At 40.1% G+C, this 27,444-nt stretch overlaps 1 protein-coding gene across 4 annotated transcripts in view; it reads left to right on the forward strand.

Annotated features, from left to right (window-relative positions):
- Window positions 1–27,444, forward strand: part of CRIM1 (cysteine rich transmembrane BMP regulator 1) — a 196,941-nt gene that overhangs the window by 18,949 nt on the left and 150,548 nt on the right. For 3 of the 4 annotated variants that reach the window (XM_007970963.3, XM_007970961.3, XM_007970964.3), the window contains exon 2: window positions 21,847–22,020. The exons of the other annotated variant lie outside the window; for it this stretch is intronic. In XM_007970963.3, coding sequence (XP_007969154.1) covers window positions 21,847–22,020 — 174 coding nt within the window. The remainder of the gene's footprint in view (window positions 1–21,846; window positions 22,021–27,444) is intronic. 4 annotated transcript variants of the gene reach the window in all.

A 27,444-nucleotide genomic window follows, 5' to 3' on the forward strand; every position in this document is an offset into this window, starting at 1 on the left:
TAGACAGTTTGGGAAATAGAAGAAACAATTATCTAAAATGCTCTTGTTCCAAACACAAAAACTAGCTTCATGTTTTTATATATAACCCTGCGTAGTCTTACTCTGTAGACATCCTTTTTCCCCCTACACATCTTGTGTCATGTTTTTTTTCCCCCACCTAACATCTATCAAATACATTGTCCTATGTTGCTACCTTGTCTTCATTATTATGATTTGTCAAGTAATTGGGTTGTACTGACTGCAGTGTTACTCCTCATTTCCTTTCCCCTTTTCTTTTCCATACTACTTAAAAAGTAAGAAAGGAAAAAAAAATTCTGTCGAAGAGAAAATTCTTGTGTAGTTGTAGTGGAATTTATTTTCCTGAGTGCCTGGGCGTGCTCCAGATAGCTGTGATTGTGTCATCTCTTTCTTACTAAGCATCTGACCACTCACCACCTGTGCATCTGATCCCTGTAGGCTCATGGCATGAGGGCTGTGGCTCTTGATGTTTTTGTTTGATGTACTTAGTGTCACCAGAACTGCATTGACTCTAAGAGTATGGAAGCTTTGTAAAGTTAACTAACGATTTGTAGGTTTTGTGCAAGTAGCCAGCTCTCTAGGTAGAGACATTTTAATTCTGTTGCTTTTTTTTGGGGGGGTAGCATTATTATTGGAATGCAAATGTTTGCTTAGTATGAAAAATTGATATAATTAACTAAGTTCTAAATGGGGACTAGATATTAACTTCAAAATGAATTTGTAACTTGTATGCTTTGCATATGCCATATGCTGTTGTTTCCAAGGATTAAAAGCAGTTTTCCACTTCCACCATCTTATAAATTAAAACCAAAGGCGTAGATGTTATCCAACAAGGCACCTACAAAATTTGAAAAAAACTCTCTGTCATTATCAGGATTAAGTTTGTTGAAATTCTATCAGGAAAATAGACTTTTTCTCGTATTATTATTATTATTGACCCATATAATGCAACTCATACTGGTTTCATGTTCAGAAGGTATATAGTATCTGTTGTAATATTTCAGATTAATTTCTGCAATCTTTGTTTAAAAATACAAATCCTCAAAACAAATTGTATAAACAGTATACAAAATCAAATCACCAGGCTTCAAATATATTTTATATAAACATTAAGTGCTCTTTGGATTAGCAAAAGGAAGACAAACATTTTGATTACCTCTTTAATACTCAATTTTTGTTTCTGAATTACTAATCTTTGAAGATATAATTAGTGTGGGATACATACCAATCAACATAGTCCAGAAAACACTGAACCTTGGAAAGAGTACCTATTTAGAGTACCTTAGTACTTTCTAAGCCACAGTATGTGGCTAAGTGATTAATATGCACTATTACACTTTCATAAATACTTTTCAGACAAACATTGACTTAAGGGAGCATACTTTGTACTGAAAAACTAATTCGAAGGTGAAATCACATCACATTTAACAGTTTAACCTTGTGTATTTGTAGAATTTTAGTTAGATCATAGGATAATGACATTAGCTAAAGTCAGCAAGCATGTAAAATAAACATTTTGAAGTTTAATCGTTATTTATGTTCTACAATAATAAGTATATGGCGCCTACCATAACCACCACTACCAAAATGTGTATGCTGAAATTGTGTCTCCAGGATAAATAAAGAGGTGTAAGGCAAGCTGACATCCATTAGAAAAAAGGTTTAGAAAGGGAGAGAGGGCCTGGACTTTCCTAAGCTTCACCCCAACATAGGGCCTACAGCTCCTATTGGAACCAATTTGTAAAACTTCAAGGTGGGAATCAATAGATAGTCTCCAGTATTATATAGTTCCTCTTTAATCAGTTGATCTTTCTTATCAACCAAAGCTTCAGGTGGTTTTTATTTTTATTTATTGCCAAAAGCTTCTTACCAATGTGATTAGAAATGTTTAAATTCGTTTATAATGAAATGGATTTGTATCTTCCTTGCTCGACAGTAGATAGTGAAGCCTCCGTGACCTGTGTAAGCTGCAGGTTGAGGCGAATGTGTAAACAGTAGGCGAGCGTTCATACAGTGTCCCTGGACTGCATTTCCTTGCTTACAGAGCCTCGGAGCTGGGCCAGCTCGCATGAGCGGGAGGAGGAGAGGCTCAGTTTTGAGAGCCCTGGGTTTATTTCTGGCTGTAGGGATATGGAATGTGGGAGAAGGTGTAAATATGGTTTGAGGGAGGTCGTAGACTTGGAGGTGCTTGCCAGGGGTAAATGCTGGATGGATTTGTTTATGGATGGATTTGATTATAGCTGCTTCACACTTTTACCTCTGGAGTTGGTGTTTCCAAGGAATGATGCTCATTGTCTGGATCTCCTTTAGTGGGTATCTCAGAATTCTTTGCTGCACCAACCACAACAGTTCTCTTCCCTTTCTTTTGGTGTTTGTATTCAAATGCCTGACATCCTGACCTACTGTGAGGGATTTTTAAAATACTGAACACCAAGCTTCTTGGGAAAAGACAGGTATGTAAATACTACAAGCGTGTAGCATTTGGGGGATGGAGTTGTGGGATTTTGGAGTTTGTGACCCCCATGTGTCTGTGTATCACTCTCTCTAATGTAGAGAGACAGAACAGCAGTTCCTCAGCCCTGTCTTTTGTCTCTTCATGGGTTGGTCACTGATTTCCCCTTTCAGGGTCTGAATCCCTTTCCCTTGCCTCCCCCCATGTGGGTTCCGGAAGGCCCACATGCAACAGCTGCCCTTGGTCAACCCCCAGCCCTGCACACAGGTGTTTTCTGCTGTTTGGAGCTCAGGGGCACTGTCTAGCTAGCTGATGACAGCTCACTGGTGGCACTAGTCTCACTCCAGTGCTGGCTCTGCCCCTTTGGCCCTGTTGCTTCCTCCTTGGAGGATGAGTCACCCCAGTTTTGGGGCATGTTACCCCCCTGTATGACTAGCAGACATTGCATCTACTTGCCAAGGAGTGTTAGGCATACAGTCTCAACCTTTCCAGTAGAAATGACTTCCTCTGAAATTTAGATGATAAATTCCATAGGGAGAAATCGTGTTTTATTAATGAGAGACAAAATTGTGTACTAGTGGGAGTTCAGGCTCAGAAGCCAGTGCATAGTCCAGCCTGGAGACTTGCATGGTGTGTTACCCTGGCCAACCGCTCCCCAACCTCTGTTCATGATTTCCATCTGTAAAATGGGAATAGCAATAGTATCCATTTATTTTGGGTGGTTATGAGGAATACTTAATTCATTCATGTAAAGCACTTGAATAGTGTCTTGTATACAGTAAGGACACAGTTAATGTACATTGTCATTGTATCTTTGTACCTCAACATCTAACACGATGGTTTATACATAGCACATACTCATTAATGTTTTGTTGAGTAAATGTAATATTCAGAAGGTGGGAAAGTGATTTCCTCTTCTCTTACCATAAACTAAGAGTAATATTTGGTTGAAATAAAGCATCATAGGCCTGAAGACATTTACTCCCTAGCTGCTGGCAGGGGAGTAGAATGTTCCAAATTCTATGGTGATAACTGGGTGCCTGTGATTTGTTAGTCATACCTAACAAACTCAGTCTCTCAGGTGTTTCAGTGATATTTACTGGCTCCCAAGGTAATTTTGAAAGGCCAAAGCCATCAAGTGATTTGTTTTCAGTAAGCATTATTATTGGGATATTTCAGACTCCAACATGTGCAGTGGACATATTAACGAGAATTCACCCTTTCTAAACTTAGGGGCTTACTCTGCATTACAACTTATGTTTGCTTTTAAGGTGATGGATGGATAGATAGATGCTCTATAATTGAATAGCCTACTGGGCTTCTGTGTAGTCTATTCTAGCACAGCACTGTGTAAGTAGCAGGTGTTCAGTTAATGTATTTTAAATCAATGAGTAATTGATGGGATATTTTTCTTCACATTACATCACATTGAAGGTGTTTGTGAGGAAGTTTTGTTCATGATTTTCCTCCTAGGCAAGCGTCACCTAACATGTTTCTCTCTAGCTGTGGGGTATTGAATTTGAGGCTGCTCTCAGCATTATTGCTCATCTCAAAGAGGAACAAATGGTCCCCCAAATGGTCCATATGCGACAGTGGGGGAAGGAGTGCCACCACTCATTTTGAGGTGCCTGGGCCATACTCTGGATGAAGCACACAGCTCTTAACAGAAGGAGGTAAGTCATTTTTTTTTTAAGTGAAGAAAGTTAATTAAAAAGTTTATGCTGATGCCATTTCAGATGGCAAAGACTAAAGGGTATATGTCTTTGTGATCTCTTGATGGGGACTGCTATCCTAAAAATAAGAGATTTTGATCCAGAGATTGGATTGTTCCTGGTGTGGCAACAGTCCTCTGACCTCAGTCATTTTCAAAGTCTAATGTCTTTTTGGCTAACAAAAGACATCAAGCTAGAGATTCAAATTTGCAGAAGACAGTTTTGTTTTTTGTTTTTTTGTTTTTTGTTTTGTTGTTTTTTTTGAGATGGAGTCTCACTCTGTCACCCAGGCTGGAGTGCAAGTGATCATATCTACAAAGGTGACAAGAACATGAACCTGAAGTCCTGTTATCAGCATTTTATAAGTGCTTCTTCTCATTCTGAAAATATTTATTGATTTTAAAAATGAATTCTGTAACAGGATAGCAACAGTAGTAAAATCCTTTTTATGGAGAAATTTAGAGCTTTCAGCTAACATACACACATACTCATTCAAACAAAACAGCTTGTCTTGTTTTAAAGAAATACTTCCGTTGTCCATTGTACAAATTTTAATAACTTTTCTTTCCTTTTTTTAGGTCTCTGTGTTTCAGATTTTTGTAACTGCGAAATCCCTGCCTTGTATTCAACTTGAAATAAATTTATCAGTGCAAATGAGTACACTGTGGTTCTTGTGTGGAAAAATTATGCAGGTGGTTTGAAGGATTCATCATTTTATTAAAAGACTAGAAGAATGTACAAATGCTTTCCTTCTTTCTCATGTTTTTCTCACCCAAACTGAAGTGGTCCATTTAAAATGTGATCTTCATAAAAGGAAGAGCTGTCAGAGGACATCTGATTTATGAGCCATCTGATTTGCTTCTGCTGTAGTTCTGCTTCTGCTGGGGTATGAAAATCAGGCACTTTTATTTCAGCCCTGACAACAGTACAGCCTTCCCAAAGTATAAGAAGTGTAGCACGCAGAGGTAATATGCAGTCTTCTGAACAGAGCACTGAACTGGTTTTTAATGAAGGGTAGTATGTACTTGGGGTTCAAACTCTAGTTAATTCCAGAAAACATATTCTCTCACTAATGTTGGGTCTTAGTAAATGAGTATTCTGTGTTGAATCCTTGCTTGAGAGGAAGGAGGTCATAATTGGTCAGGGATTCTATTTCTTTTTTTTTTTTTTTAGAAAAGCAATTGCTTAGAATGAAATGAATCTGTATCAGGGTATCTTTTTGTAGGATCATATTAATCATCTTACCCACAAACTTACTCTGTGGTCAAACTTTAGTCATAAGGATTTATTAAAAGCAATGATTTGGTTTAAAAAAAGAAAAAATATGTGTATGGGAGGAATGTAGACATTTAGTTGAAGTACAGTTGATAGACTTTGACCACTCAGGGATATTTTCTTCATGGACTGTCTTACAGAGGCAGAACCTAACCGCACATGCTTCTTATGACTCTGATGCATGAATGGCAGCCCTAAGTGGGCTCCTCTTCACTTATTCCTTCTCCCCAATCTCTCCAGCACTGTTTTCCATTTCCTTCCCTTCCAGAGTCTGCGCTTATCAGTCCGGTACTCCTGTCCTCAGAGTGCCAGGCCAGCCAGGCCAGCTCCACATCCTCCTCCACAAGACCAAGCTGAAGTCTGCCGGTTCATCTGTTGATGTTACACAGTTTGAGCTCAAGCTCCTTATTCCTTGCCGGCTTCCCTTTTTTGAGTTCCACTGGAGTGGTACTCTTGTGTCAGAGGGATTCAGCACTGCCCACTGTGTCATGGCACTCTAAGCTGCTCCCCTTGGGTTCAGATGAGGCCAGAGTTGTCCAGTCCCATCATGCTGCAGCCCTAAGCTCCAGAGGGTGACCTGGATCGGATGCGCATCCTGGAGCTTAATTTCATAAGCCTTGGGGGCCTGCAAGCAGGAGGATTTGGAAACCCTTGAGAGGCCAGGTCCTGTGGGTTTGAGCCCAGACTCTACAGAGTTAAAACCTACAGGACAAATAAATCAAAAGAAGGACATAAAGAACGTTTGGGAGACACTGAGTCTGCAAGGCAAATAAATCCAGTATTGCAAGGGGAGGATTTTGTTTTGGGAGGTTGAAGTTTTGTTTGCCCTCCGAATGAAGGTGGTATTTCTATTCGTTAGCCAAAAAGACATCAGACTTTGAAAATAACTGAGATCAGAGCACTGTTGCCACACCAGGAATCAGAACTGTGGCATTGGAAGTTTCTTCAGAAAAGCACCTTTAGGCCAGCCTAATTTTACAGATTAAGGAACTGAGACCCATAAAAGTTTGTCATGTTCTCTTATTTAAAAAAAAAATTTCGACCATGTGTGCGGTTATGGCCTCTCTTTCCTGCCTAACCCAAAGAGGTCAAGGAGCTTTCTCTTGCCCACTCTGGAGGGAACTCCTGGGGCCCCCCGCTGCTCTCCCTGCCCCATGACTTTGTCCCAGAATACATAACAGTGGGCTGGATCAGCCTCTGCTGAACTTTTCCCTGCCAGCCTCCCTGCCCGCCTTCTTGCCCCCGCCCCTACCCCCCACACAGGAATCTAGAGCCCTCCCAGTGATGGTGTGAAGCCACTGGAATGTGGCATTCTGACCCCTGGCAGTTGAGTGTCCTGGATGGACCTGGCCTGGGAAACAGGAAGGACTCGGGGGAGGGGGAAGGAGTGCCCCATGGCCTTGAGGTGGGATGGAGGGAAAGGAAATGCTGCCCAGTGCGGCCCCACAGGCAGCTCCCGCTAGACTCCCACGCTGGGGGCGGGGCTGGCAGGGCAGGGAGCCGGTAGGTTTCCTCAGACCAGGCCTGTGGCCGGGGACCTCTGGCAGAGCCAGGCTCAGGAAGGTGAGCTGCCAGAGCAGTTGGGGTGAAGAGGAAAGGATGTGAGGGGAAGGAGGAGGAGCAGGCCAGAATGCAGAGGAAATTGTAGTAGGAGAGGACAAAGGTGATGGATGAGAGAAGGAATGTCCAGTAACTGTGTGAACTAGACGCACTTCTCACTTCAGAAACCAAGTATGTTAGCAGGAAAGACCCTCCTAAAGAAAATTCCAGCCAGGTGCAGTGGCTCGTGCCTGTAATCCCAGCTACTCAGGAGACTGAGGTGGGAGAATTGCCTGAACCCAGGAGGCAGAGGTTGCAGTGAGCCTAGATTGCGCCACTGCACTCCAGCCTGTATGATAGAGTGAGACTCCATCTCAAAAAAAACCTTCTGTGCCATTTTTATTTTAGAGTAAAGCACACCCCGTTTGGAAACCCCAGTGCTTTTTAACATGCTCAGCTTTGGCAAAGATAGAGTCACTGGGGTTAGTGAAAGGGGTGGGTGCACATGCAAGTGTGAGGCCAACTGTTACTCACCTGTCCCTTTCTGTTTTCTGTCATTGGTGGACCCATCTGGACCATGCTTGGGTCTGTTACCTCCCTCGAAGAGGTTTTCAAAAAAACCTGAGGACAAGCCTCAGGGTGATGATATGCCCAGCAGCTCCTTGCTCCTCTCCAGGATTAGGGAACTTTGTATCCTCAGCTTCCTCCCAATTAAAGCCTTTGGCAGAATCAGGATGCAGAACCAGGGCCTGGAACCGCCTCAGCAAACCCTTGTGGAACCACTAGCAGGTCATTGCTGTTTCCAAACTGCGCGTGTTGGCAAGCTAGCTTTTCGTTGGGGATGTTTAAAATTAAATTCCATGCTCGTGGGGAAGGAATAGAAACTATAGGCAGAGTCTGTTTCTGAAACACCTGTTTTAAGTGGAGAGCGATCCTAACTGCTGCCATACCTGAAGGGCTTGTGTTTTCTGTGCAGCTGGAATCTCTCTGTGCTGAGTAAATTAACTTCTGTGCCCAGGGTAGTCTTGAATGATAATTAGTGCTCCGTGGCCATGCCGCACATCCTGTCTGAAGCAAGGGTGGTAATGTCCTTTCCTCTCTTCTCACAGGACATTATATGAAATCATAGGAATAGCGGCCCTGGTGCTAAGTAGAAATATCATGGTTATGGCACTAATTTATTGGGCCTACCAGCCCAGGTGTGCAGCACCCCTTTCCTTCAGCCGGTTGATAAGAAAGACACCAGGTGAGGCCCATTGTGATGCTGCAGGCAGTGTTACAGCTACGTCGGCCTGTGTCTCCCGGCTTAAGGGGTGCATCTTTTGGTCTGCCTTGAGAACCTCCAGTCTTCCATAAATTGGAAGTTCAAAACAATGGAATTAACAATGGAAAGAACAAGCACGTACACATAAGTTTAAAGCTGTGCATCTCTGTATATTCTAATCCTTTGAAACTTGGTGATCATTATTGTTCGTTACATAGGATATGGATTTGATCAAAGCATCCTTTGGGAATTATCTGCGTTTGGTATTTCTTTTTATATCCTAAAAACTGTTAGAGGTATTTCCACAAATTGTGAGCTTTGTCATTTGGATATTTTTTTTGAGACTTCTTTTCCACTCTAAACGCCAACTTTAAATAGAATAACATGACAGAATCATGGTCTTGAAAAATCCACATACTTAACTGCATATGGGAATACATATTGCTGTACCATATGGAAAAAGGACTGAGTGATGCATACCTGTTTTATTTACATTTTCTTTTGGAAGCAAGTTATTTTCTACATGTGTATGTTTATACCTATGTGTGTTCTAATTTGAAATGTAGAAATCTGTAAAAAATTTTTCGTTAACTTTGACACTGCTGTGTTTTAAAATATCTGAAAGTTACCTGTTTCCTAGTCCTTGGAAGGCTTGAATTATTATAAAGTTTATTTATTTGCATCTCAGCCATTCCCAAAAGATTTTAAATGTGAATGCAGAAGTAGCAAATAAACAAACCTGAAACTTTGATACCTACAGAACATTTTTAGAGCTGCTTCTTTTTTTCCATGCAGTGTTGTTAGTAGAGAATAGTATTAGTTACCTCATAGAGCAGTCACTTACTCAGGTTTACCGTTCATTTACTTCAGCAAGTGGATATTGGGGCCTGCTGTGTGTTCAGCACAGAGTGAGTGTAGAAAAGAGAGAAGCAGTTTCTGCTCCCAAGAAGCTCAGCAATGCCTTAGAATAAGGGAAGTTCTGGGGGTGGGTGTGCCAGAAAGAGAGAGGGATGGGTGGGAAAAAATTGAAAATCAGACTTCTTTGAAGAAAAGATATTTAAGCAGGGCACAGTACGGTAGTAGCACCTTTCTAGGTAGACAGGAGGAAATAAAACTGTTCCTAAGCAGAGCAGTGGGATCCGTAAAGGCCCATTGGAGTGAACGTGCATAGCATACTCAGGAAATCAGCTGATTGAGTAAATATTTATGGAGGCTCTACTATGTGCTGAGCCCTCTTCCAGGTGCAGAAGATACAGCAGTGAACAAGACAAAAATTCCTACCAACTGGAGCTTTCTGATAGAATCAGCCAAATTGGTAAGGAAAAGATACAGCATACAAGAGGAGAGAAGTGCTATGGAGAACAATAAAGCTGAGAAAGGGGACAGAGGCGGCCACAGTAGTGTCTTGTTTGCAGTTTTAATGGTCTGGCAAAGTCTTGCTGGAAGTTGAGTTTGATTGAAGACCTGAAGGTGTGCTGGAGTGAACCATGCGCGCACCTGGAGTAGGATGTTCCAGAGAGAGGGAACACAAGTGCCAAAGCCTTGAGGCCGCAGTAGCTGGGGAGGGGAAGAGCAGATGTCTGCACAGTGGGAGGTAACTGGAAGGTCAGCTAGGGCTAGGCACAGGCCTAATTTATCAGTGTGAGGACTTGACCCTGTGGTCAGGAGAGTGCCATCATAGATTTATAGATACGGCTTGTGCTGTCATCTCTGGGACCTCCGAAGTGAGGACCCAGTGACTTAGAGCTGGGTGTCTGTTAGGTATAGAGGTAAGATGCTACACAAAGGAAACTCCAGTTTTGTAAGAAATGTGTAAATATGTTTTTCAAACATGTTCTTAAGACTTTTTAATGTTTCTGTGTTCTTGTTATAGTTGTCTAGTTTATTTCCCATGAATGTTAGGGATCAGATCGCTGCTGTGTAAATCATAGTCCACCCAAGGTGTTCATATTCATTTCTTGGTATGGCCTAAGGCAAGAGTCCTGCTTTTCATTGTCCCCTAATTTATATTTGCTTCTTTCTGAAGAGTTTTAAAATGGATTTCAAGGACTTGATGCCTTTAAAATCAGTGGATCAGTCCCTGTGAGGTTTCTTAATAGGCCACAGTTGTCTCTCTGATTCTTATTTCTAATTTATAGCACTATTGTCCACCTAAACATGCATTAACCGTGTGGATCTTAATGATGTTTTAAGAAAAAAGGTTTTGACATACATGCCAGACTTTCACTTAAGATGAAACTGGGCAACTAGGAAATGGTATGCCGTACGTATGAAGCAACGTTCATTGAATATTGCTGGCAAATTTAGTTTTGTTGCTGGGATGACCAGATTCTTGGACTGTGTAGTAGGAATAAATAAAACCAAACAGAATCTTGTTTCACCAAAAAAAAAAAAAAAAAAAAAAAAAAACAAAAAACAAAGGTTTGGGTTTTTAGGCAAGATATTTAGGGAAGATATTTCTTTGTAGACCAGTATTAGAGTTAATGGCAAGGATTAGTAATATAATTGTTGGAATTTATATCACTCTTTCATTTATCTTCCACTTGGTTTATTTTGAAGACTTCAGATAAATTATTAAGGTAAAGTACACAGCAGTGCTGAAGTTGATTTGTAAAAATATCCCTTGCAAAAATGATTGCTTGCTGATTTCACAAAGTTATTATCCTGAAAAGATTCCTTATTGCTACTTCCAGATCATTACACCTTTTAAAAACTATTATTTGCTTTTCAGGAGTATTGCTGTATAGGAAGGTCTTAGCAAAGAACCTCTGTTTTCCTGGATGATAGATTAGTTGACATCATGTTTCTATTGGTGGGTTTTCTGTTCTGGTGGCTCCAGAGGTGCTTCTGCAACTCTGTTTGTCTTGGCTGCAAGGTGTCATAGAGGGGCCTCTGCTTGTCCTTGTGGTTCAGGGACCATCAGCAGGGGTCTCCAGGCCATATTACTGGAGATGGACCTCACCAGAGTGAGATAGGAGAATTAGTGGTGTTCCTGCCTTTCTTTTCCCTGATGCTCAGGTCTTCTAGATTGACATGAACTTGAAATTTTGCCCAGCCTTTGACTACCTCACTTTCCTGTTTCTTCAGCCCCTCATGTCCGCTGCTGGGTGACAGCCTATATGGGATTCAGACCTAGGTTACTCAGCTTCCCTCCTTAGTAAAACTGATTAATCCGTGGAGAGTGCTTATTCCAGTCTCTGGCACATAGAAAGTGCTCTGTGAGTGTTAGCCGTTATCAGATTAGTCTTAGAGGGTGAAATGTGCTTTATTATCTGTGCTACCTCTTCACCTAGTATAATGAAAAATGTGTATCCTTCAAAGTGCTTATTTTCAGAGCACCATATTTAATTGTTAGAAGGTCTGGTCACATTTCTTTTCACTCTAGTGGTTCATACTTTTGGATGTGTGCAATTCCCATACCTAGTCTTCTGGTTTACTCTTGGTGATTTGACTAACAGATTTTAGGTTAGAGCATCCATTAATATTTATAAAATGGTACTGTGCATTATTCATGTCCTCAAGTCACATTCTGGCAAGAAGCATTAACGTGTGTCACATTATCTAATTATTGTCATAATATACAGAAGTGGCAGAAAGGGAGATTAAAAGTTTATTATTTAAGTTGTTATTTATTTAACATGGTTGAGGCATATTCATTCACTCATTCGACATGCCATAAATATTGATTTGTGGAAGTGTTGCTTAATATAGTATTGAGGTTAAAAGAAAACTTGAATTAACATTAATATTTCACAAGTAGGAAGACTGAGATCCAAAGATGTTTCTCTGTTATTTCTAAATAATTGACTTTTCTTCCTCTGCCAACAAAGTTACTTTCCAGAAAAAGTTTGCCGCTCAAAGATTCACATTGCTTTGATTAAATTCATGTGCTTGTCCTCCCTATCCCTAATTATTCCTTCTGCAGGTATTTATTTTGCTAAGCTACTATTTGCTAAGCCATATGATAGTTCAGTGATGAAGAGTAAAAAGTAGATCCTTAGTTTCAAAGAACCCACTTCTGGTAAAGGAGATTAGATGAACAATTTCATCGTGCTGCTGTAAGTGAAGTAATTTTAATAGATATGCAGTAGAAGTCCTACATTGGAAATCATATTTAATTCAGTCCCTATAGAGTGGGGAAATCTAAAGAAAGTATTAACCACTGAGGAGGAGTTTCCAGTGCAGATGAAGAGAAGTAACTTTCTAGTTAGAGAGAACAGCCATGAATGTCATGAAACAACATGGGAAATTCATGCAATTCATAGTCACTCTTACTGGAGGAAGAGGGAGGCATGGCAGAGATGAGGTTGAAGAAGTTTGTTGGGATCAAGTCTAAACTGGCTTTGCGTTGTTCCATGCCAGGGACTCAAATGACTGCACGTTGGACTTCATTTTGTAGACCATTGCTTTGCAACTCCATAGCCTTAAGAAGTTTGATTGAGCTGTTCCCTTAACACCCCTTGCTGGGTGTTATTTACTTTAAAGCACCGCCGTAGGAGGATAAAACACTCTGAACCAGGTATGTAAGAGACAGCTAATGACCTGGCTTAATCCAAGGATGCCTTTTTTAGAGTATCCTGATGAAGAGATCAAATAGGGAATAATTAGACATTTCTCCTACTTTTTTCCTCAACCAAGATTTATTGATTTTTAAGTAAGAGTGTGTTTGATAACTGAAAATTGATATCCTTTGAAGCTGGATAAACATGCAGTTACATTTTTTTATTGGACATTCAAGTTCAGAGACAGCTGCATTGCTTAATCATGGCCTGTGCCTGAATAGAAGGCTGATCGAGCACAGCACAAACATGAACCAGGGGAGAAGACCTGAGATTTTCCTTGGAAACTTGGATTTTACTCTTAAAGCAGAGGGAATGTAAGAGAGTGAAGTTCTGTGCCACAGAGTGCAGTCAGACTAACTGCAGCTAGGAAAACATGTAAATGTGCATTAAATACCTACCTTGGTTATTCAAAAAATTTCAGAAATGGAGCCATTCAGTGTCTAACTTTGAGTAACTTCCTGATAAAACCTCAAAAGAGAAAGTGATTGAAAAAATATACATCGAAGTATCTGGATGAGTTAACATGCTCTGTGATACTATTCATCAAAAGCCATTTATAAGATGTCTTAATAATCTTTCTTAAGTACCAGTTTTTTAATTTTGTTAACTGTTTTTGTTGCTTTTATTTTCTCCGTAGATTTATTATTTCCATCCTCCTTGATTCTTTGAACTTGCTCTGTTGCTCTTTCTTGGAGTTGGATGCTTAGTTCATTCTTATTTTTTTCTCACCTGCCTTATGCCCTGTGAAATTTCCCTTTAAACACTGTCTTAACTGTGTCCCCATCAATGTTGACATATGGTGCTTCCATTGTTCTTCATTTTTAAGTATTTGGTAAGTTTCCTATAAACCCCTCACTTTAAAAAATCTTTTTATTATAGAAACTTCCAAATACATACGAAAGTAGAGACAGTTGCGTCATGACAGAGTGCTTCAACAATTGTCAGTTCATAGCCAATCCTGTTTAAATGAGGAGATTTACTGAGACCTCAGCTAGTGAATCCTCTAAGATGAAGATACTGGAAAGGTCCTGGAAAGTGATATTCATTACATTAAAAGACCTTTGGCTTGCCTTACTCTGCATAGTGACTTTGTTTTCAAAACGAAGTCAAATTGGTCTGATAATGGAACATTATTTTAAATTTAAATTATGACTGCCATAGGCATGTGATTCTCTGGCACTGTTCCCAATAAATTGTTAGCATTGTACAATTTCAATAAAGATGCTAGAATCAAACATCAGGATAAAGTCTAGAGGGGCCTCATGAATTATCCATTCCACGTCCTTTTTGTAATTAAAAAATTGGAGCTTAGAGAGCTAAATGCCTTATTCAGGGTCCTGCTGTGAATGAGTGACAGAGCTCAGGTTGTGGTCTCCTGGGCCAGGGCCCTCTCCATTACACCATCCCCCACTGGGTGGTTTCTCCGTGTACAGTTTAAGATGGCTCCTAGGTTAAGCAGCACTGTGAAGTAGGAGAGTTGTGTCCTGTAGCCCCAGTTTCTCCCGTCCTTATTTCTTGTTTCACGAAACATGAAACTGGTGCTTCTCTGTTAGTTGTATTGCCGAGGTGTATGATGAAAAGTGTAGCAAAGGGACATATGCTTATTAACAAATATTTTGCTGTAAGTTGATTTAGTATATTGGATCAGTGCTGCTTGTTTTACAGTGAATTCCTCACTTGGACATAATACAAATCAGTGTTCTTGTTTGTTATACGTTTAGATGTTTGCATCAGTTTAAGAGTTAGTCTTCAACGAAAAATTGCGTCCACACTTTAGTATTCCATTGTTTGAAAGATTCAGGCTTTGTCCACTCTGGTTTATAGTTACATATGCTTAAAATTGTTTCACTTTGTAGAAATGTCTGTAAAATACATTTTTGTAACATGAATCATTTCTACTGATAACTATAAATTTGCCCTTCCTGCTTTGCACTGATTACAGCACAAGGAAGAGAAGGAGAAGGAAGCGCCAGCTTTGGGTACATAGGCCTTAAGCTTGAAGCAGAGAGAATGAAAGCAGACTGTATTCGATTCCTCCTCGAGCAGAACTGAATGCCTGATAACAGCCAGCCAGGAGCTGGGGGAGTTAAGAGCAGCAATTTTACATTACACTGGAGTTTCTAGGCTGGCATGAAAAGAGATGCCAGTATTAGCTATTTGCATCTTCCTGTAGCCACAGGGATATGTGAACAGCTGGAGAATTAATTTGATATATATTCCCAGAAGCTTCTCTTCTGCCAACAGAATTCCATTACTGTGAGCTTCTGAGTATGTACTGTGAATTTGTTTCTTGCTTTTTAATATCTGCTATAGCATATTTCTGGTGAGTGGATTGCCATATAATGGGGTGCAGCCATCTCTTGGTTTGGAGTAAACTCTATTAACCTAAACAGATACTAGGTGGAAATGGTAAGAATCTGAGTATACAAATGCTTTCCACCTTCAGGATGGCAGAAATTTCATATGAACACACAATACTTTGTCCAGTAAGTGCACTCATACCTGAAATGTTTTTTTCCATGTTAGTGGAATTTCAGACACCAGCAAGCAGATGGAAAGATATGTTGAAGGGCATAGAGGTTGAATCCAGGACCACTCAAAGCTGGTGTTGCCACAGCTGGTTCCTGTAGCTCCTTAGCACAGGGGTTCTGTATCCCCTGGAGCTGCCGCTTCACAAATCTGGTGTTGGTTATGCCTCCATACCTCTTGTAAGAGGCCTCCTCCTTCGTATCCTTCTCAGTGCCCACTTTCCTGCCCTCAGGATGGAAACTTCTCTCCAACTAGCCTTTGCGTTGAAAATCTTTCATATCAAATGTAGAAGGAAAGAATTTCGGGCATCACCGAGAATATTGAAAGATACTCTTAGAGGAGAAAGACTTAAGTCCAGGACAAGACTGAATGTAGCTATTGGAAGTACAGGTGTTTTCTGCTTTGGCAACATATGTTGTTCACTCTTGTAAAGCAAATAAAAAAACCTACTCATATTCTGCAAAATCATTCATTACACTAAAAATAAGAGAGCTGTTGGGAAGAAATAGGGTTGGGGAAGGCCACTTAAGACCTGTGCAACTGTGTGCATAGAGGATAAATGTAAACAATAAGAACTCAAATAAAAATACTGGCCCAGGTAAGCTGCCCCTGACATTTATTTGCACCTGGCTCACTGGTAACCCATCCTTTGCAGTCCTCCGTACTCCGAAGCTCGTTCTGCCTCCTTTCAGGGCATGGGTTGTTGAAGATGTTTACTTTGCATGTAGAACAGTGTTATCAGAATTCAACATAACATGCAGTAGTTTCTTCATCATTGTGGTTTTTCTTTTTTTTTCTTTTAAACTACAGGGGCAAGTGTCTCCAGGCTTTTCATTTCTACTTGCAGTTTCCCCAGATAGTTTAATATAGAGGACATTTTAACCACCAGAGCAGTCATTTCTTGCACTAAAGAAAGGAATTTAAGCAAAATTTTCACCCTTTTCTTCAGATCTTTCATATACTGGTAAGACTTTTCACTGTGAGAAAACTTGCCCCTGATATTTATTTTTATTTATTTATTTATTTTGACAGAGTCTTGCTCTGTTGCCCAGGCTCAAGTGCAGTGGTGCGATCTTGGCTCACTGCAACCTCTACCTCCCAGGTTCAAGCAGTTCTTATGCCTCAGCCTCCCAAGTAGCTGGGATTACAGGCATGCGCCACCACACCCGGCTAATTTTTGTGTCTTTTGTAGAGACAGGGTTTCATCATGTTGCCGAGGCTGGTCTCGAACTCCTGGGGCGAAGTCATCTGCCTTTCTTAGTCTCCCAAAGTGCTGGGATTACAGGCATGAGCCGCCGCGCCTGGCCCACTTTTGATTTTTTTTGGAACATTAATGTGCTGGGGAAAAAATCACATGAGAACCAGCAGAACATCTCTATTATACTGACACCATTTTCCTATTTACCGGTTACATATTAGCTAAATCACATTAAAGAAACATTCATTTTTATGGTTCCATGGTAACTGCTAGAAGATTTACCCAACATTCTTTGTTACTCCTTGGCCCAGGTGTACCTGCAGGACGTGCTCTTTAGAACAGCAGTTCTCAAAGTGTGAGCTACAGACTCCCGAGGAGCCCCAAGCTCTTTTCGGGTGGTGCATCAGGTCAAAACTATTTCCGTAATAATATTAACATTTTATTTGCTTTTTTTTCTTTTTCCATTTTGTACTAATGGTGCAAAAAAAAAAAAAAAAAAAAAAAAGGTACATAAAACTCCTGATACTTTAGTATGAATAGAGGTTGTGGCACCAAATTGTGCTAGTCAGTTATTGTATTCACTGTGTACTTTCAGTAAAGCAAAATGATAAGTAATTGAACAAAATAATAAAATAAAAATTAGTTTCCTTGAATGCCCTTGATCAAAGCAATACAAATTATTAAGTTTATTACATTTCAGCCCTCAATTACACATCTTATTAATGTTCTGTGGGATGAAATGGGAAATACACATAAAGTAATTCATCTGCATACTGAAGTACAGAGTTTGTCATGAGAAAAAGCAATATATTTCAAGATGTCTTCTGAACATACAAGTGGAAGTGTTGGTTTAGCAGTTTAATATACCTGGCACTTCACTGTAGTACTCAATATTAGACATATTTGAACATATATGAATTTGAATATATTTATGAAATTAGTAGGTTTCTCTATTTTATACTTAGAGAAAGTACCCTATCTAATATCCTAATTTGGTATCTTGCAGAAATTATAAACTTAAAAATACATTTGCAGAGGTACCTCAGTTGTCTTGACCTTTCAGGCGAAGAGACTACATCTTGTCACGTTTAGGGTACCAGGAAAAAACCTACTTCATGTTGTTAAAGACCAGTACCTCTGTTTTTAACTTTTTTTTTTCCTGATCAGTCCAAGGAGAAACCAGGAACTGTGTTAGAGAATGAGAACCTTGATTCTTGTGGTGTGTATGTGGATTTACTTAGAAAAAGAGAGATTTTAAAACATAATTTGCCAAATGCTGTTAACAGAACTCTTGGGCTAAGATTTGATTTCTATAATCAAAGCTCATTACATTTTTGCTTTCAGTCCTTGTTGATTTTGTTAAATTGTTTTAAAATGTAATGTTCTGTAATACCAGAAAAGCATTTGTCTCAGTAGCATGTTGTACTTGATCCTATGAAGCAGTGGTTGCTAGGGAAACTATTTCCCACGAAGAAAAACAAAGTGTTGATTAGGAACAGGCAGAAAATTGAAGGAGTTTACTCTCAAAAAAAGAAAAGAAAAGTGTCTCAGATGTTGTTAGCTTTAGAGTCAGAGATGCTTCCTGTCTGGACATAGTGGCAGCAATGTTTCTGAGGGGGATGGTCACCTTCACCTGAGCATCTTCAGGTGAGTCTGCTGCTGCTGCCCGGAAGCTTCTGCTGAGAAAGCAGCAGAAAACAGCAAGGGGCCAGCGGCCTCATCAAAGGCCTTTTAGTTCTGATTCCAGATTTGGGGGAAATAGTCTTCCTGTGGGGTGGCAGAGAAAAGCATCTGGCAGTGAAAACCAGTTGGCTGTGAGATGGGCTGCATGGAAGGACTGTTGATGCCAGCCAGGTAATAAGAGGTTGAAGTCTTAGAGCTGAACGGTGGAGGAGGAGAGTAATGATAGGTGATGCCTAGTGAGAAATGCACCCAGTATTCCAAGCATTTCTTTGAAATGTGTGCCTTATACAGTGCTGTAACAGTAAGCTTTTAAAACAGGATTTGTATTGTTTAAACAGGTTCTTTATTATATCTTGAAGCATAGTTTTCCTTGTGATGTTTTGTGTGTATGTGTGTGTGTGTATATATATTTTTTAATCATTTTTTAATTAGGCACTTTTTTGTTAAAGATACAACTACATTAACCATACCAGTGACATGTATGTGTCTGTGTATATACACACATATGTATAATACATATATACACATATGTGTATGTATATACATATGTGAGGCTTCTTTGTCTACTGAGGAATTACGGCTTACATAAAACCACTATGGTAGGGGACAACAGGTCTGTGCAGATGTTTGTGGGAGCACGGAGGATGGAGCACCTTCTTCTCCTGGGGCAGGTGGAGAAGGCTTCTCGAAAGAGGTAACATCTGAGCTAGGTTTTGAAGGATGAGCAGGAGATATCAGAGGAAGAAGGGAAGGAGGTATTCCAGGTGGACGACACTCCCGAGTAAAGCACGGGAGCAGTTCCTGCAGGTTTGTGGTGAGAGCCTCAGTGTGCCTAGAGCATTAGGATGTGAGAGGGACTGGTGAAAGACGAGTCTGCAGAAGTAGCTACAAGCTATGCCATGAAGAAGCTGATATTCTACAGTAAGAAGCTGGGACATTTTCTTGTTGCCAAGAGATAATTACTGGCCAGGTTTGTTTTTTGAGGAAGATGGATCTGGGCACATTGTGGGGAGTGAGGTGGAGTGACAAGAGAATAGTGGCAGGGAGCCAGGTTAGAAGACATTGTGGTAGTTCAGGAGAGTGGTGTCTTCAGGGAGTTCCAATTAGAATGGTGGGAAGGGATGTTTACTGTGGAAAAAATTCTGCAGTAGAATCAACTCAGTAACTGCACGTATTTATAAGAACAGTAATAAAGGTTTCCTCTTAAAACTATGAAGGAAAGGAGGACAGATATACAGAGTTTTTCAGTAGCTCAAATGTTACTTGAATTTCTTACAAGTTCTTTTAAGTCCTAGGGCTAAACTATCTTTCAGTTATAAATTTGCATATGTAGTTACAAAAATTCCTCCATGGCAAATCTGACTGAACTATAGTAAAATGCTAGTACTACTGGCATGTTAACAGTTAAACAGATAAGAAATCACTTGGATGCACATTTTATTGTAACTGAAGACAATTATCACCTTCTTTTCTATGTTGAATTTTTTTCAATATGGTATTCTTTTTCTGATTTTCCTTTCAGAGTACTTTACTAATTTCATTGTTGTCTTGAAGATAGGAGTGTACCTTTGTGTGTATATGTTATATGTGTGTGTGTATTGCTTCTCTCTCTCTCCCCTCCTCTCTCTCTCTCTCTCTCTCTCTCTCTCTCTCTTTCTCTCTCTAGGACCAAATATAGGCTAAATAGGAGAACAAATTTTAAAACATAAATTGTGTGTCGGTATAAACTTCAAATCTGAAAGAGAATCATTTTACTAAAAGCTGAGGCTTTGATCAAATAAGTGAGCCTGATCTCCTGAAATCAAAACACAAGAGATTTTCTATTCTCCCTTTTCAAAGGACCGCCCTGAAGCTCTTTATGTAGTAAATGACATTCTTGTAAAGACCTCTTGATGAGAAAATTATTTATTTCAGTCCGGGAGAGCAGACTTTTGTCTCACTTATGCGCTGAGCAGTGATGCCAGCAATAAAAGCTAACCCTATAAAAATCAGAGTGATTCGTTTGTACTTTTTTTTTTTTTTTTTGAGACGGAGTTTCACTTTGTTGCCCAGGGTGGAGTGCAGTGGCGCGATCTTGGCTTGCTACAACCTCCGCTTCTCTGTTTCAAACAATTCTCCTGCTTCAGCCTCCTGAGTAGCTGGGACCACAGGCGCGCACCACCACATCCAGCTAATTTTTGTATTTTTAATGGAGATGAGTTTTCATCATGTTGGCCAGGCTGTTCTCAGGTGATCTGCCCACCTCGGCTTCCCAAAATGCTGGGATTATAGGCATGAGCCACCACTCCCAGCCAAAAACAGATTCTTAAGATGGCATTTATACCTGCCTTAGTTTGAGCAAGAGGTTTAAGGTTTCTTAAATTCAAGTACTTTAAAAAATTCTCTTCAGATATGCTTATCAGAAACATGTTTACTATGCAATAGGCAGTACCCATTTCAGGTGGGTAAAGTATCTGTTAAAGATAATGTTAAGTGTGGGAAAAACCCATGTAATGGCCCAAGGATTCATAGAGAGATAGTCTAATTTCCTATAAGAGATGTTTCAACTATGAGGAATATTAAGAATTGAGCCTGCATATGATTCTGTCATATTCATTGCATTTTTTTGGAGCTGAGCCATGATAGCTGTTTTTAAAACGTACTTTATTTATTGTGGTCTGCTCCATTCCCTGATCAGAACCTGATTTGGTCTCAGCCTCAGTTTTCAGTTACCTCAGCCTGTCACTGAGCTGCAGGCCTTTAGTTTTGTTGTTGTTTCTGACTTTGGGTTGGTAGTGATGGATACTACCAGTCTGTCCCCAAATGCATTAGAGGGGATCCCCTCCACTGTGACTCTTTTGGTGGTGTCTGATTTTTGTTGTTGATTATTAGCTGCCTTAATGTAGTCAGTTGAAGAGCTGTTTTAAATCTAAAGTCGGTCCCTACCAATAGAGTAAAAAATTAGCTTTTTAAAGAGAGTCTCACTCAGTTTCCCTGGCTGGAATGCAGTGGGGTGATCAACCTCCTGGGCAGGTGATCCTCCCACCTCAAACTCCTGAGTGCTGGGACCACAGGCATGCACCACCATGCCCAGCTAGTTTTTTTTTATTTTTGTAGAGACTGGATCTCACTGTGTTGCCCAGGCTGGTCGTGAACTCCTGGGCTCAAGTAATCCCCCCGCCTTGGTCTCTGAAAATGTTGCGATTACGGGCATGAGCCACTGTGCCTGGCCAAAACAGAACTTTTTAAAAAATAATTTTGTAGATTGACAAATGTGACTCTTGTAATTGTATTGAACATGAGAAAACCCAGGAATCTTTATTTGATATTAAACATTTTTAAAGGCATCTCAATTGTTGTTGTAATAACACATAAGAGAAGTAGTGGGTTTTTGTTTCAAACCTTTGTGCATATAGCTATTTAATGCCTACATGTATGGCTATTATTTCAGTTTTCTCAGTTATTATGAAGAGATTGGGTTTCATTCATTTGTAAAGTTTCAGCCAGACTGCCTTTCACAAACTGATTTGTCAAAATTGAATGTTAATCTTGACATCCCAGTGCATTTTTGCCCTCAAACAGGCCTTTGAATGAAGCTGCAAACACACATTATCTGGTTGTTAATTGTTTTACAGATGAGAACTGGACTGATGACCAACTGCTTGGTTTTAAACCATGCAATGAAAACCTTATTGCTGGCTGCAATATAATCAATGGGAAATGTGAATGTGACACCATTCGAACCTGCAGCAATCCCTTTGAATTTCCAAGTCAGGATATGTGCCTTTCAGCTTTAAAGAGAATTGAAGGTAAGCATTAATTTTTGTTAACCATCCAGTCGTAAGCCTTACCATTATGTAACTCTGAGTGGTAATAGTATTTGAGCTTGAAAAGGCAAAGAGAAGTTTACAGAGAGTGGTAGTTTGTATAATCCCAACTAAGATGCATAAAGTTTACCAGGTGCTGATGTGATGTGTGTGCTTCCAAGACGCTATGGAATGGCGGTGCTGTAGTGGTGTGAGCGGGGCCCTCTGTGTCAGCCCTCCTAGGCCACCTGTGCATAATTGATAATTTCACAAGCAGTGTGCTTGAGATCAGCATCTGTTGTCTCCAGGTCCATTCCATTTGATTTACCGTAGGATGGTGCTCCATGAGGAGAGTCTGCTAATTAGAAATGCGGCTCATCTGGCATGAAAGAGTTATCTCTAGCAGAAATGGGAGAGTTATACAGTGATGACTGAAGGCTTAGGTTGGTTTTACTGGAGGGCAGGAATCACATAGGGCTTGTAGGGATCATTAGGCACTTTACCTCTGGAGAAAAGTCAGAAATTGCATTCAAGTAACAAGAAAATTATACTGATATGGCCCATAACTTTTGTACATTCATACATACAACTGAGAAAAAACTTCAAGAAATTGAAAATATGACTCATCACCACAGTAATCTCCTGTGGAGTACCCAGAGCTTGGTGTCATGGCTCATAGCCAGAATTCAGAAGGAGTAAAGCTTGGGTTTGGGTCTCAGTTCTGCCGCTGAGCAGCATTAAACTTTCGTAGCCCCTGGTTTCTTCTTGAGGGAAAAAGATGCTGAAAGAGACATTCTTTTTTTTTTTTTTTTTTTGAGACGAGTCTGGCTCTGTCGCCCAGGCTGGAGTGCAGTGGCCGGATCTCAACTCACTGCAAGCTCCGCCTCCCGGGTTTACGCCATTCTCCTGCCTCAGCCTCCCAAGTAGCTGGGACTACAGGCGCCCGCCACCTCGCCCGGCTAGTTTTTTGTATTTTTTAGTAGAGACGGGGTTTCACCGTGTTAGCCAGGATGGTCTCGATCTCCTGACCTTGTGATCTGCCCATCTCGGCCTCCCAAAGTGCTGGGATTACAGGAGTGAGCCACTGCGCCCGGCCAAGAGACATCCTTAAATATACCTCTTATCTCTAAAATGATGTCATTGTAAGATGGAATGGTTGGTAATCTAATACCAAGGATTCTTAAAGTCCAAAAATCAAGCTTATAAGGTCAGTAAAGCAGGACTGAAGTTTTGGAAATGTACTTAGTTTCTAAGTTATATTAAATGGTAAGGAAGAAGAAATTTGCAGTAGCCTACAAAATAACGTTTCTCTTTGTATTTACCAGTGCTCCTGAGTCATTAGAAAAGAATAGAGTAGAAAACAATAGAAATAACATTTGCGAATTGCAGAGGATCCTAGAGAACATTTAGTCCAGTCCTTGAACTTGAACATTGGGAAACTGAGCTTCCACGCATTTGATGAGTATCAGTGCTAGTACTAACCACACCAAGTATTTTTCCTGTCACATCATGACTTAATACCATTGGTTACCTAACTCATTTCTGTTGTTCAGTTGCCCTTTGCTCCCCACACCCATTGCCTGCCATAAAAGAGTATTTTGCCAACTTCAGTATGTAAACATTTAGGGATATAGATGGTGTGATCACATGTCTGTTTACATAGTTAATAATTTAACTGTGCATACACATTTAAACTCATGTAAAGTCATACAGCAATTTAGAATTACTACTTTTTGCCATTCTTACATTTTTAGGAAACTGTCCTGAATGGTGAATGCCTCACCATTGCTATCATTATCTCTACTCAGACCCCTTCCAGGTCATTTAATGCCCTGCTCCTGAACATGCCCTCTTCACTGCCACCTAAGTTGTTTGAGATGCAGCAGATTTTGAATCTAAGGATGATGCTATCACAGGAAGTTTTGTCCCAAAACCCAGTATCTCTTCACATAAAATTAGGACAGTTGCATTTGTAATTAGTTAGGCGTGTATTTATGATCTTTGCAATGTGGAGATTAACTTTATTGATTTTTAAAGTGATTCTAAAAAGGGTGTTTGTGAGATCCAGCATTTCCAATTTGGAGATCATTCCCACAGGAATAATTACTGTATCTGATTGAATTTCTTTACCTGTTACTTTCCAACTTATTATTTCAGATGGCTTCTGTGTAATCCAAATGTGGAATTAGTTGAGATCATTTAAGGTTAATGTATCTTCTACAAACAGTGCTTTGTTATTCAAAATAAAGCACCAGGCAGTATGTGAGATCTTGTGAGAAATCAGGATTAGGGGATTTCCCTTTTCTGAGAAGGAATTTTGAAGGAAAAAGTGTACTTATATTCAGGTATATATTGTATATGAAAGAATTAGTGATAAAATCATACTTAATAAATATCCACATCATTAATAGTGACAGAGACTTGGAATGCTGTAGGATCTCAGTGCCAAGAAGGTATGATTTTGAATTGCATGATAAGGTATCATGGAGGGTAGAGTCTAAACAATTTAGAATAGTGATGATGATGGATTTCAGGAGTGAGGTCAACATGGACGAAAGAATAAAATGTGGAAGTGGGAATCTGTATGACTTACATGGAACACACTAGGGAAACTGGTCTGAAAGAGCAGAGTTTTATGTTGGTGGACAATAGGAAATAAAGGTTCGAGGCAGGATAGGACCAGATTATGAAATGTCTTAAACATTGTGCAACAAGCTTAAGCCAGGTAATATGAGCAATCAGAGATCATTGTGGGTTTATGAACAGACAGAATCAGAAAGAAGATGGTGAGGTCAACATCAGGCAGACTTTGGTTGTGGTGGAATGCAAAATGAATTAGCAGAGGGAAATAATGGCAGTCAAGAGGCTCATTGGAGAGCTTTTCAGCTGTTTAGATGGGGTACCACAAGAAACTGGACTAGAGTGGCAGCAGGAAAACAGCAAAGAAGAAAATGGATATATGCACCATTTTGATGGAAGAACCTACGGTGTCTGCTAGCAGGAAAGGGAAGGGTGAAAATTACACAAAGATGATTCTAGGGTTTCTAACCTGAAATAGTAGAATGATAGTACAAGTTATAGACGTAGGAAGACTTGAGGAGTCTCGTAATAAAATGGTAATGAAAATAGGGATAATTGTTTTAGGGGAATGTAGGGTCAAGAAGAGCTTAAGAAAATACAGGAGATACTACAGCATGTTTGGATGATGATCACAACGATCTAGTAAGAAGGAAAAGCCAATAATGTAAGAAGGGCGATTGCAGGAGCAAAGACTTTGAGGAATAAGGAGAACAAAATTGTTTCTGTTTCTCAGGGGAGTATAAAACAAGGTCATCATCTGACATTGAGGTGGAAGAAAGAGTGTGGAAAATCAAAGAGAAAGAGGAAAATGTAAACAGGTATCTTTAAAGGAAAGGACAAATGAATTAACTAGGGAAATGTAGTAGGGTCACCTACTGGTGCTGACAGCTTATTTGAGGTTAGTGGTTATGCCTTTGAAGAGAGGCCAGCCAGCACAGTTGTGTGATTTTCTCTAGTTCTGATGTAGGTGTGCAGTGTAGGTAAGAGAGGTAGCAGGTTGGGTATTTTCCTGACCATTCTGATAGAGAGAGAGAGAGGGAGTCATGGGGATTGAGAATTATATAAGAGAGCTTTATAGTGATTGACCATGTAACCTACACTGAGAAGGAGACATAATCAGGGAGTCAGTAATATGGAGAGTAGAGGGGAGGTTCTAGTGGGATTGAAGAATTACTGGAGTGAGATAGCTAAGGAAGTAAGTAGAAATGAATACTTTACAAAGTTATTATTGGTTGTAATGAGGGTTAGAAGTTACCATGGATGATGTAGTTGATTGAAGAGGGGTGAAGAACATCACTAGGGGTGGGAGGTCAGATAGGTGAGTCAGGATGAAGTGCCTCTACCAATGATGAAGATGCCAAGGAATAGTAGCAGGGAAGAGACATGGAGCCAGAAGTTTTGCAGGTAAATGCCACACCTCTGTGTGGCTGGTGATGTCTAATTGCATATGCTTCAAGTGGACAAAGTTTTATTTTTTAAAGGGGAAAAGGAAGAGTGATCTGAAAGTAGCAGTGAGAACAAAGAGGATACCTATGCCCCTGCCAGGATTTATGGAATGTGGGAGATAAAGCCATTCCCATTTGAGAAGACTTCAAGGGAAAAAGAGTAGTCAGATACTACGTAGGTTTCAGTTTATGCAAGAAGGTGAAGGGAACATCCAGAGGGAAGAATAAGGGCAGAAAGGATTTTGTTGATAAGCTCTAGAAGGCACAGAATGGGATTTGGGAGGGAGGCTTGTGCAGGGCATGAGTGATTTTGCAAAGCCAAGAAGGGATAAGATGCAATGATGATGGATGACCTGGTGAATTTAGACTTGCTCCCGAATCTCTTACAGGAAGGTGAATAGTTAAAGCCTCATTTTAGGGACTGTTCTTTGAGTAGTTTATAGTATTAAGGTGTGCAGTGGTGGGCATAGGGCAACAAGAATTGTATTCTTGGCAGAGCATAATGAGAAAACATGGGTCTCCATTTCTGTGTTTTTGGTGGTTACGCTGAAAATGAATTTGAAATGTTGCTATAACATTTTTAAAAACGTGTGGAAGTTATTACAGAGCATTTCAATATTATAGATTTATGGAGAATACTGGAAATTTTTGGGCACTGAAAAAGTTCCTGTGTATTACTTATGTTTGTTTAAAAGGAGTTGGTCCTGGATTTTACTCAGTTTTCTAAAATACTTGGAATATATCACCATAAAATCAGTTTGTCAAAAATATAAAGGAAATAGGCTACTGGGTAACAGTCAGCCATGGCTTTGTGTAGAAGAGTTTATCAGAGTGTTCTGTATTTTCTAAGGAAGAAGTCTGATAAAGGGAATGACCTGCAAGTCATCCCACCTTGATCTTAACAAAGTTTATACTTCTGTGCCTTACTACCTATTCATCAGTGATTTGGTATATGTTAGACTGAGCACCACAAAAGTGAAATTAGCGCACCATGGGCACATCAGTTTGATGCAGTAGTAAAAGCAGTGCCAGCCTCTATAGTGCCAGCCTCTGCAGCTGCCGCAGGGGTGTTCTAGGGGTCTCTCTGGGCTCAGTGATCATAAGTAATGTCAATACAAAGGTTTCCATGATGCAGTGAATAAGTTGAACTTTTAAGTTTGCCTGTAATTCCAAGTTGGGTGCATAGCTTTTAAAAAAAGTATTGTAGTTCAGCGATCATAATTCAAGAACTAATCAGAAATATGAAACCATGTCACATTCGGTTAAGAATATAAAACACACTGGAAATCATTCATGTGTTCATTTCATCCAGCAAGTATTTATGAAAGTCCAGATACATACGCGGCACTGTTGCAGTTGCTGAGGATACAGCTCTCATGGAGCTTAATTCCAAAGGGGGACT

This window comes from Chlorocebus sabaeus, chromosome 14 (genome assembly GCF_047675955.1).
Source record: "Chlorocebus sabaeus isolate Y175 chromosome 14, mChlSab1.0.hap1, whole genome shotgun sequence".
Lineage (NCBI taxonomy): Eukaryota > Metazoa > Chordata > Mammalia > Primates > Cercopithecidae > Chlorocebus > Chlorocebus sabaeus.